The sequence below is a fragment of the Anastrepha ludens genome, chromosome 4 (genome assembly GCF_028408465.1).
Source record: "Anastrepha ludens isolate Willacy chromosome 4, idAnaLude1.1, whole genome shotgun sequence".
In the NCBI taxonomy this organism is placed as follows: Eukaryota; Metazoa; Arthropoda; class Insecta; order Diptera; family Tephritidae; genus Anastrepha; species Anastrepha ludens.
Window position 1 is genome coordinate 51,310,419 of NC_071500.1, and position 12,716 is coordinate 51,323,134.

General features: G+C 33.6%; 1 protein-coding gene across 1 annotated transcript; it reads left to right on the plus strand.

The window, feature by feature from the left end:
- The first annotated feature begins 10,038 nt into the window (after positions 1-10,038).
- On the plus strand, positions 10,039-12,511 carry LOC128862279 (endocuticle structural protein SgAbd-6-like). The gene is made up of 2 exons (XM_054100822.1): positions 10,039-10,277; positions 11,890-12,511. The coding sequence occupies exons 1-2, from the start codon at positions 10,144-10,146 to the stop codon at positions 12,077-12,079; spliced, it is 324 nt and encodes a 107-aa protein (XP_053956797.1). The 5' UTR covers positions 10,039-10,143; the 3' UTR covers positions 12,080-12,511.
- The last annotated feature ends 205 nt before the right edge of the window (positions 12,512-12,716 follow it).

Below are 12,716 nucleotides of genomic sequence, written 5' to 3' on the forward strand. Positions count from 1 at the left end.
TCACACTAAAGCGCCAAGGTAATTCATAAACGAGCGGAGCACCTACATAAATGTTTGCATAAAACTCACTGCACATTTTTATACCCAATGAATATATTTGATGGAATAAAATTAGTAGAAGTAATTTTTATGAGATGAGATGAAATTTTAAGAATATTTCTATTATTCAAAATAACAGATGTGCCCATTAAATAACGATACTGAAGTTAATATAAACGAAGTACGTCAATATGCCTAGTATCTAACGGCAGCCAGCTGTTAAGCGTGAAGCCCTCTCTTTCATTGAAATATATTATTAAAATGTTGAAGTAATGTTTGTTCAAGTGATAACTAAATCGACCTCTCTCATAGATTAAGCGTTTTGTGATTCATATGTCTATATCTATCTCGACGCCTTTATGTTTTGCACATATATTATGATCACAATAATAATAGCCTTGGGAATAAATGCACTTGGATATAAGAATATCAAATACTATCAACCAAATATTCTAATATCATGGAAGTCTGCGTCTGACTGACTTATTTGCGATCAGAAGTTGCGTGAGCTGGCGCAAATAGAGTTTGCGCCCTATTTTCTCACTTGTTTTGCAATGGGCTTTCAAAGAGTATATGAACCAGAGGTAGGTTCAGCCGCATGCAATCACCGTTAAGCTTCCATGCTCCCTGTTAAGGAGCGTAGTGAGATGCTCAGAAGTAATTGATGTTGGGCTGCTATCGCAAGTATCACTTTTGCAGGCTATTGCAAGAGGCTGAATCACCTCCCAAGCGAGTGAGGACACATTTTTTCGTCTATACTGGTAAGATCCAATACCAAATACGACTACTACTGCTGGATGAGACAGTTTACAGACAGACATTAAGCGACATTCATCGGAAGTCTCTTACCACCTTCTTAAGCTCCCGAATGTGGTCTTCGAAGTCCAACCACTACCCATTGCAGACGAAGAGCTTTAGTTGACTCGTGAGACTCGCGTATCTTTGGCTAAATTATGTTCTGGATATTGTAGCAGACTAACCTCCTACTTATCCGAAGGTACCCCGCACAATTCTAATCACCTAGTCTTATGGCTTATTAAACCGACTCACTTAATACCTCTCTTTCTCTGGACTTAACCCGTCAAAACAGCGTTTTTCTGAGTCTACCGTTAGATGAGTTAGACGATGATGATCGTTGACCACACTGTACTGGCAGTGCTTGCGGATCTGCTTCAATAAAAACCTTTAGGACACGTATTTTTATTTTTGAAAGCAATCAGTTCTTTATTTCTTTCAAATATTCACTCTTTCTGCATTTTCGGAAGAAATATATTTTTGGAACTTTGGGGAATCACTCAGATGTTCCGTAAGAACGAAGAAGTTATTGTTTTCTGAAGTATTAACTTTCCTGGTCTTGACGAAATATGGTATTGAATTCACAAAAATTCCAGCTAGTTCTTATTGTTCAATAAACAGATCTTGGTGTGGGAAAAATGATTTTCTTTAAAAGTTAAGCGCGTACATGAATCAAATATCATAGAAGTATAAGTACAGAATGCACTATCAACATAATCTGGAGAGAGTGCAGTTTTATTTTAATATCGCCACATATAATGTTTGACAAGAAGAATACCAGATGGTGATGGTAATTTTTATTGTAAGCTCAATTTTATTCTAAATGTTTTTTATTGTAGTACAATATATTATTCTAAATGTTTATGTAAATGGTTTTTGCAATCTACCTGAGCTAAATTTACGAACCCCTGCTTACGCTCATCGTTGAAGGTGTTAATTCACAAACAAGCTCCGCACATAAGAATTTATATAGTTGTACCTCAGAAAAAAAAAAAAATAATATTACCTTATACATACGTATACACTTTATTATTTATGAAGTGTCCAGTTGATGATAAAAATCTTGAGTTGCCGCCGATAAAAATTTTGTTTTTCAATTTTGTTAAGAGTGAAGTTAATATTGATATAAATTTAATTATTTCTTCTTCTTCCCTGTTATTATCATTCTCATATTTTAGTTGAAAATTTTACCTACTACGCATTTTTTACTAAGGTCGTCTTTCAGCAATGAAGCAAACCAAAACAGCAAACAAAAACCAAGTACGAGTATCGCCTATCAGAAGTTACTGCATTCAAGAAGAGCAGCAAGGAATTGTGCAGTTTGGCGTGGTCGGCAGTTGTGGGTAATTTATGAACTTTTATGCGTTGGTTTTTTTTTAGTATGTTTTCATTGCTACGCATTCGACAGCTGCCCGAGATGAAGGGTGAAACGATTGCGGAATATGTTAGTCGTAGTTGCATTGGAGTATGCAAACAAATCATGTTCGTCGCCAAAAACTGTCTTTATTAAGGTAAGAGGTAAGAATACGTATACCAGTAGCGTACATAAGAGGGTCATGGCGGTCAATCTCCCCTACACAACTTCACAAAAATACTATACTACAATGGGCTTATTGGTTGCCAACTAATAAATGATTGACTTTGTGCGAAATATATTTGAAGCTTCTGACAGAGCTACTGGTTTGCTCAACGTCACTTGTACACTCATATTAGTTTTGGAACGATATCAAATCCAGACATTGCGGCATATGGAAACCTTCTTTTCGAGCTGTCTAACCTAACTTTACGATCACACTTGGCTGAGTGATTCGAAGAAGTTAAATATATTAACAAAAACCTGGGTTCAGCTATAAAATTATGTACAATAATAAATTGTGTATCAACTTGAACTTTTTTTATAAAATTCTGTACTCCAAATAATGTTCTTTTAGATTCTTGTAAACTTTTAGTAGAAAAAGTTGGTATTGAAACTAAATATTAGAAGATTTTTCATCTGCAATATCCCACAATTCAAAAAGTTAGACAGTAACAAAAAATGTACTCTAGAATACCTTAAACTTTGACCTCATCGCATGCCGTATATATTTCACCTCACACCAATCTTAATTACATATTCCCACGTAAGCTGATATAAAGTAATATATCCCTATTAGCCCAATTTAAGTCAACAATCTACTAAGGGAATATTAGATAAACAAAGAAAGTCGTTCAAGTGTGGTACATCGAGAGTGAAAAATAATATTACAAAATAAGAAAAGGCAAATAAGACTAACCAGCTGCTGTTCCTGTAAATCTAAAAACAATTGGTGGTCTGGGATAAGTTTCTCGAGTAAATATTAGTTTACGGAAAAAGAAATTCATTATTTCTACTTAAAACTTTTCAACAAAGGGTTTAAACTCTTTTATGGTTGATTTTTAGCTCTTGGACGATACTACGACATGTCATGCTATTTCTGTGATTTTATCGACATTTTTGGACAATATCGACATTTTCTTTAACATCACTTTGCACTTTCGAATTTATCAAAAAAAAAAAAATGTAAAATGTATTGCATTTTCTCTTTTCTGACCTCCATTCTTGCCACTCTGTAATCACAACTGAATGGAATAAACAAAACAAACAGCAAAAGATTGTTTTTAGTGTGAAATGTCACCTTGACAACGAGCATAAACTTTAAATTGTTTGATCGTAACTTTGCGAGACATCCTACATCCATGTACCGAGAAAATAATGGATTTCTCTTTCACTAAACTATATTAACAAATTGTTAAATTGCTGAAACACCATTTGATTGAAATTTAAAAATGTTATGAAGCAACAAATTTACTGTGGTGCTTCTTAAAATTTTGATTATATTGTGTGATTGGGAAAATTATATTGTTCTTGTCGTTTTATGGTTCTACATTTGCATGAGGGGCTTGGTATCCGCGGCAATGCAATTGTTTTTGATTCCATAAAAGATAATTTATATTGAATTAAATATGACCTCTAAAACTGTTGATGAAACTACGCCTTTTTTGTACATATACATACTTCAATGCATATGTATGAATATGTTAGTGTAAAAACGCAGAATTGGATAAAGAAATGAACTTTATCACCGTCCTCGCCAGTTTCATTTTCAACAGCATCAATGATGCTCAGAAACTACTTTTTTACATTTTGGCTCACTTTATATTTTACTTTTAATTAATTACTTTTTTGTTACTTGTTTTGTTCTTTTTAATGCCATTGCTTTTACGTATAGTTATTTTGGTGTTTTATTCTTCAGGAGCCTTAATTACTGAAGGCGCAATAAAAAGTATTGTGGTTGTCGAGGTTAATGCAACCAACATTGAAGTTCACATCACTTTTTGAGAAGAACAATAAACAGCTTTAGTAGTTTACCCCAAAAATTATACCATTTCCTGAATATATTTAATTGCAGTTATATAATTAAATTCTTACTGAAAATTCATGTGCGAATAGAAAACATTCAATCACATAAAGAACAAGACAGAGGTTTTATTAGAAGACACAACATTTGTAGCGACCTTATACTCCGTAGGTAATTACAAATACACCTAATCACTGAAAAATCGAGTTTATTTTAACTTCGCATATATGTATAAATAAATTAAATTTATCAAAACTGATTTGCCCTACTAATCGGTAATACTATTGTAGTTAAATTCACAGAGGTAATAAAGATACCGAAGAAGCTGTCCCAGAGACTGATTGGATCTCCCATTAGCTGAAGTAGGGGTATTTAGTACCAGCCGGTTCTAAATCAACACAGCTAAAAACGCAAATCATTTCAGCGAATTAAATATAGAAGCAATCAAGTATATCACTAGAATTTACGTGGACTTGTATACTCTCTTCAACCCAAACTGACTAAAGGCCGGGGAACCAGACCGCTTAATATGTATGGAGAAGCATGTTAAAAGCTCAAATATGCCATTCATTTGTATTTTGAAAAAGATTCTAGAAAAATAGATTAATGCACCCAATCTCTTTGTTGAGTTTGATAGTAGTTCCATCAGAATTAGGTCGATTCTACCCTTGCAAAACTGATGCCCCAAAATCTAAGTGCGTTAATAGATTAAGCCTGAAAACTTGAATGCAGTTTTAAACAAAACTATCTGGAGCTTAACACAACTTTTTTGCAATTTTATGCAACTTTTATGAAAAGTGCAAATTTTTGTAGTGTAAAGTGTAAATTTGGTAATACTGCGAATCCTTTTTTTTAAGCAGTTTTGTATGAAGTCAATCTCATAACTTCGATTCGACCAATGTATAAAAAAAAATTATTGCAATATTGGCATCAGTTAAAAGATATTTAGCTTAAAAATATTCTGTAATAGGGTTGCCATCAACATAAAAACTTAAATTTACAAACAAAAAAAAAATAATAAAAAAAAACTATTATTATTATTATGATCAAATGAAATGTAATTAGACTTCAGTTTTTATATTAAATTGATAATAAATTTATTTTCACTGAAATTATATTACCATGTATACAAAAAGTGATCTTAATTTTATATGACAGTTAAGTAATAAAATAAATATTGGCACCAAAAGATAGTCAATTAGAAACATTTTCAACATAGGATTGCCAACGGCGCTAAATACTTAAAATTAATAACATCACATATTAAAATCAATTGTTTTTCAAAAGCGACGCCCAGACGGTACAACAGACGATGGATTACCTGTTAAGTTACTCTCGTCCAAAAATTTCACATATCACTGCAACGCTTACAGATCACTGGAAGGTAGGGAATTATGTAGCTTTCCTTTCAGTCCCATCCGCGCAAGCTGCCAGAGTTCAGGTCTAGCTAGAGCAATATTTCGCTCGGTAAGCCTTTCTTAAAGCAATTTGATGAAAGACATAGAGATAAAAAGTTTGCTGCTATACTTCAGGAATCCACTATGTTTTCACTCAACACAAAAAAAAACCAAGACTTCGGACAAGAACTGTGGTAGTAAACGCGCGCTAGTCGATAACTAGCATTATTCCCATAGAACTATTTAACCACTTCAACAGCAACAATAACCTTCTTTTTATATCATCTTTGACATTTGTCAAGTAGGCAGATGTACAATTTTTGGTAATATCAACATCATCCTGATATATAATTTTATTATCTCATTATCCATCAAATCACAAGCGCTAAATTGATTTCCAGTTATAGTGAGGCACATCGCATTTTTATCCACCAAATAGTGAATTCATACTGGGTATCATCTAGCTTTGCTCCACATATTCGTTGAGATATCTCAATTTTTGTTCGTGCTATGCATTGCAAAGACAGATAGGCAGGAAAATTGGCATGGCTAAATCGGTTATTCTCAACACATTGAACATTTTGAGCACATGTGTTTATAAACATATATTACTGTGTTATGTGAAGCTGAATATTTATCATACTAACAGTGTGTCCTCTAAATTTACTTCATTAACAGTTGCATGTGGATATGGTGTGGTTGGTCGGAAAAGCTTCTAATTTATGGTAGCCAGACTACTACTTAACCAAAGTAAGCGTCTTAAAAAAAAATATAGTTGGCTTGTTAACAAAATGGCGGAGTTTTGAAAAAAAGGTATGTTTTTTGGGTGGAAATCAGACTGTAGTATGGAAAGTTAGGGCTGAAAAGAAACGAAGGGCACCTGCCAGAATGACAAGCCTACAGAATAATAATCAGGTTAACTTTTTCGTTTCAGATGTTTACCTTATATGAGTAATGAGTAAATATAATGGAAAGAATTTTACACCTAGAAGCTCTTCAAATAAATAAGGGACTTTAAATCACACACTTACATTTTAATCCGAGTTGTCTGCCCGGTATTAGCTAGTTCCTAATAAAAACAAATATAAAAAATAAACAGATGTTCGAATATCGATAGTAGATAATTAATAATTGTTTAGCTGAAGATCTACCCTTAAGTCCGAGTAACTGTATTAGTTACTACAAAAAACACTGGCATCCATATTTTTTTTATATAAACTTTATTTTTTACAAGAAAAAACTGTGACTTTACGTGAATTACAACTTTTGAAACTAGCAAGTATTCTTATTAGGATAGTGCTATAGGCTATATTGTAAGGCTTATTAAAAATTTTAGCACATTCAGGGGTTATTGTATCATAATTTAAATGAATGCTCGACAATACTACCAGAGTGGTGTAACCGTTTTCTCCCTAATGCAGAAAATTTATTCTGAATTTTCAGTGACCCTTTCACCGAATCGACAGATGATGGGTCAGAGAGACTATTTTTTTTAAGTGATATTTCAGGCTGAAAAAATGAGTTTGTGTAATAACGTATCAACCCAACTAGCAAGTAAGGCAGACTAAACTGTTTCTACACGTTTGAGTAAAATTTTATGTGGGCTGGCTGTTCATTTTTGGAATCGCAAAAATTATTGACAATGAGCGATGTGATTTGTAAAATCATGGACGGACAGAAGTTTGGTCTTAAGATATAAAGAGTGGATGTATTTCATTCATAATCTAGATACAAGTATTTACCAAAAAATTGGGTAAATTTTAAATTTTTTTTAATTTTACTTGCGTCGTACTGATTACATTATATTTACATTTTTTTTTTTTTTTTGAATAATTTTGCTTCACATTTTCCTCTTATATGGCAGATGGCCGTATTAATTTAATGTTTGCACCCATTTTCAATGCGAATTTCCTTCGGACAAAGAATATTTTGCGTACCAATTTCATTTAAATATATATTTTTGCTCGAGTTTTCGTTCAGACTGGCAGACGGAAGAACAAGCACAGCTAAATTGACTCATCTCATCGTTCTGAGCATTCTGGTATATGGATGTATATGTACTATATCTATGTATATTTATATGCTGTGGTATATGTATACCAATGTGGTATTTGTATGTCTGATATATTCAACCGTTATGCGATCAAAAGTATAACACTTTTGGGCACAAGTTCGAAATCGGTAATCTCATCTTCAATTGCACTAAATGAAGGTAATCCGATCACTTGCATTTACAGCACACGGGTATGAGTGACGCGATCATCAGAGAAACCAAAATAATCCCGATAACACTGCTTCAATGGTTGAGTAAAATTTCGTCGCTGGCTTTTGAAAGTCAGTTCACCACATACTATACATAGCCAAAACTGTTAGCGGGACTGTTGCATGTTGAGAAGCTACCAACGATTAGCTTATGTATGCTAAGCCCACAATTTGACACTGAATATTGAATAGAATATTTTATGCAATCTGACACTGCTATAGGTACAGTAATATTAGCGGAGCATACAGTAGAATCATAAGTAGCTGTCACAACAAATTTTTTTGGGTGAGAGAAAATTAAAATATTTCTCTTTGATAATGGAAGCAGGTATCGGGTGTCCTTTTAAGAGCTTGGGAACTTAAAATGATAATACAAACAGAAATATGGTTGGAATGATTTTAGTTTTTTTATTATAATCTGCCAGATAATTTTATCGCACTTATTTTTTGAGTATGATAATGGACGCAGCTATAAGTTACGTGGTCCAGTCGAACTTATGATTACTTTTTCCAATAAATCTGGTTTGACTATTGCAATAAATCGCTTGAATAGCGCGCTGTACGGCAAGTTGTTGAAATTATATGTCGTGGATGTTTAGCTGATTATTTTTTGGAAACAAATATTCAGTCAGCCTGGCTAGATACCCCCGCGCGATGCACCCTAACGGTAGTTCCTTCCTCATTTCGAAAGATATAAGGACCGATGATGTCACCAGTGAACAGATTTCTTTTTTTCAAGTTTCCACCATTTGGAAGCATTGTTCTGTGGTTAAACGATGCACGATTATGCGAAAGATTTATATCCGGCCAAGAACTACCACTACAGCAAGGCTCTCCAAACATTTATTGGAAGTGCTTATGCTGCTACAACAACAGCATGCATTTTAGTTACTTCTGTCATATATTCCTTCTAAATGCTTTAGGATCTTACATTCTCAGGTGACCAACCATAGTTAACTATAGTTCTCATGCAGCTAAAAGAGCAAACGGTAGTAAATTATTAATTAGCATATAGAATCCGTGTGGTAAAAGCCTTTTCGATTAGTGTGATTTGTAAATAGTTTGCATAAAAACAATAAAAATTTTAAAATTTATATATAATATATTGTCCATCATATAGCTGTGAGCACCAAATGAAGTGATGTAAATTGCTGCCAAAATTGTTCTTCACTTCACACATGCGCGCAAAGAGCTGAACAGCTCATAACTTACTCCACAATTCATAACGATCATTAAAGATCAATTGTTTTCCTCGCATACACGCGCAATCCATTTGCGCCATTGAATCTAAGTAGTAGCAGTGTGTTGGTGTGAACTTAGGTGTAGCATTGAATGGAGCCACTTAGATGCGCTCGGGCAAAGTAACAAGCGGCAAGGAGAATTGGCATAGCTCAATTGTCAAATGATAATCAGCAGCAAGCTGAAGTACAAAACGTCAGCGCATTTAATGGGTTTGCGATGTACAAGCATTGCGGTTAATGACCGCAACGGGCACATTTGCGCACAAACGCACACGTACTTATAGCCTCACACACACAGGTGGGAGTGTAAATCATCAAAACCCAGATAATCAGTTAAATTACATAATTTGCACGTCATTATTCAGCATTCATGTATGTATGGATTTGCGTTTGCTCATGTCTGTGTGTTTGCCTCAAATGGTTTACAGCTGGTCAATTGTACGTGGCCATTTCTTATTGAGTTTTCAACATTTTTTTCTTTTTTTCATTTATTGCGGATGCTGCAATGTGCTCTCTAGCAATTTGGAGTTTTCAGTTTTAGTTTTGTTAAAAATTAAATTAACTACGCATCAAAATGTACTTGTGACTCAGCATACACACATACCATACATACGTCTACATACAAAATATGTACGTATGTAAAATATAAGTACACTTGGGTGTACGAACAAAGTACAAAAAATCTCAATTTACTCTATTACCTTTGTTATTGCTCTTGTTGTTGCTAGTACTCTTGTTATTAGTTTTCTTAGCTTTGTTGATCTATGTGTTTGCCCACGAGCAAAATGCATAGCGCGCACTTTGCACGTCCCCTTGTATGTACCCACAATAAATGCGTATTTATGTACAATACGTGATTGGAATTTCTGAAACACATACGTATAAATAGCGAAAGACATTAGTAATTACACTGCATTAGTTGGTGAACGTAATTTGGGATAACAACAAGTACAGTAGCAGCATCTGCAGGGAAACGGCTAGCTTCAAATAGAAGAATAATAATAAAAAAATAAAATAAATTCCTTTATAAAAATGAAGTTTACATTTAGCATCCTGGCACTATGTGGATTAATTGCCTACGCCTACGCAGCGCCACTTGATGACTCAGCCAACGCTCAGATTCTGCGTTACGATAACGAAAATCTTGCCGATGGTTACAAATTTGGGTGAGTGAGCAAAAACACAATAATGAAAGTGAAATTTTCACTACGGAGTAGAAGTGTGTAAGAAAGTGTGAATATCTAAAAAAACGCAGATCTGTACAAAAATGCTTTCAAGAAAGTATATTTACAACTTTAAGTACTTCAGTGAGTAATTTAATATGAGGCACTTAGGATGTGTAGTTATCGAATCAGTAATGAGACTGGCCATGCTATAGAAGGAGTACGCATGCTCCAAATGACAGTTATCGCCAGATGTTTAGTGTGAAGGCTTTTCTTTCGATTGCAGTAGCTCTCGCTTCTGTGAACGAACCAGTATTTCTGAAGATGAAACTATTTGCCGCTTTATTAGTCACCACATTTCATATAACAAAGTATTAATAAAGGAGTGATCACGTATAGTTTGTTGACAAAAAAACCAAAAAAAATAGGTGCACATATGAAAAAAATGTGAGCTCAGGTGGTTAGTATTAAAAACTTGCTTAATTTTTTAGTGTGCTATAGATAGTAGGGATAATAGACTTACATTACCATTATGAGCATTTTGTCCACCAAAGAACTCAAACATAGTTGTAATATTAGAAGATTATTCGATTCGAAATTAGTTTGACTGCTAGAAACATAGTACATGTTCTAGAGCCCATGTAGACGGCGACACGGAACAAGAAAACGCTCTGCATGCTAATTGAACAAAAATCCTCATCCTCTCTCCAACACCTCCATTCTCCTAAATTTTTGACCACACCGATAAATTTCGATCTTTGATTTAATTTAAATTATCATCATGATTATTATGATTTAATTTAAAAATCATTCTTCAATTTCTACTAAGAACAAAGCTTGCAGCGCATTAGGTTTCACCTCGGGTACTCAGTCATTGTAAGTCAACTCACAGTCATCGTAATAATAATTTGTTTACCGTAGTGTACATACATATTTTCTCCAATATTTTTTAGCTTCTTCTAAATATAGAAACTTGCGGCGGTTGATTAGTATGACAACTAACCCTCTCCCATGAATCTTAAGCTAGTCATACTATCGAAAAACGTCATGCCTTCCGAAGTTCGTTTCCACAATAGTCGGTTCTACGTTATTAAAACGACCCGGATTTATATTCGGCAAAGGACTATTACTTCAGCAGAACTCTCCAAAAATTTGTGGGGACTATTCATGATCCTACACCAACAACAGCTTGAGCTCGAATTATTTCTGTCACATATTTCTTCTAGACAGCTTAGGAGTTTACACTATACAGAATAGATCCTGCCAATTACCAACTTGCTTAATCACGAGCATCTTTGAAAACAAATTTTTCTTAATTTTTAACAGTTTGACCAATCGTGCTAGGCTGTTAAAATAAGAAAAGTGGTTAGGACTTTCACTTAAGAAAAGTATTAGGTAAGCAAGTTTGAGTTTAATTAGTTCACGCTGGATGTTGTGATGTTTGTATATACTGTTAGTATAATATAAATAAATTATTTGAATTTAGTATTTCCACTTACGTATTGTATAAGTTGACGAACATTTCGTCTATTTTTTTGGTATCGTATGAATATATATAACTGGAACCATCACAATCTAAATTCAATGTGCTTAATTTTTTTTTCCTTTTATTTAGCTATGAGACCAGTGACGGTGTGGTACGTCAGGAAGAGGCGGAACTGAAGAATGTCGGCACCGAGCAGGAAGCGATTTCAGTACGTGGCTCTGTCAGTTGGGTAGCGCCCGATGGCCAAACATATACACTAAATTATATTGCTGATGAGAATGGTTTCCAGCCACAGGGTGATCATTTGCCACATGTTTAGTTGCATATTATTAAATAATTGAAATGATATTTTTTATATGTATGTAGTTTTAGTGAAAACAAAAACAAAAAATGAATTGTTGCACGCAGAGAAACAGTATTAAATGGACAACAATTCGTAAAAATATGTGTTTTTGTATTTAAATTATGGAGCTGATAAAGAAATATGTAATAATATAAAAAACCAAACCGCATAGTTTTTCAATTTACCACCGGAGATAACTAAGTAGTACATTCTGAGTATATGCCAACCAAGTTCGTTGCTTAAGTCTTTAGTTTTTGATTGTAAACAACTTCATTCAAGTTTAATTTTCAACCTGAAAAGTTTGTTTTTAATGGAGCAAGAATTATAAAAACAAATAGTTTAAATTCGTCTACTCGTGCAAGTATTTAAAATCTTATTTTTAAACCTCAATATTTATGTATTAATTAACTCGTTTTTACGTGTTCAATAAATGTAAAGAAAAATAAAAATATATTCTTCTATTTATAAGAGATAAGTATTATTATTTTACTTCCATTAATTTATTACCTAATAAACATAATTAAGTTTTCAAATTACTATTATTCCACTAGCTGACATAGTTATTTACTTATTCAAAGGATGATAAAGATAGACTATTAACAACAATGGATGT

Coding starts and splice junctions, on each gene's coding strand:
- LOC128862279 (XM_054100822.1), top strand. CDS start 10,144: ATGAAGTTTACATTTAGCATCCTGGCACTATGTGGATTAATTGCCTAC. Junction 10,278..11,889: donor GCCGATGGTTACAAATTTGG/GTGAGTGAGCAA, acceptor CCTTTTATTTAG/CTATGAGACCAGTGACGGTG.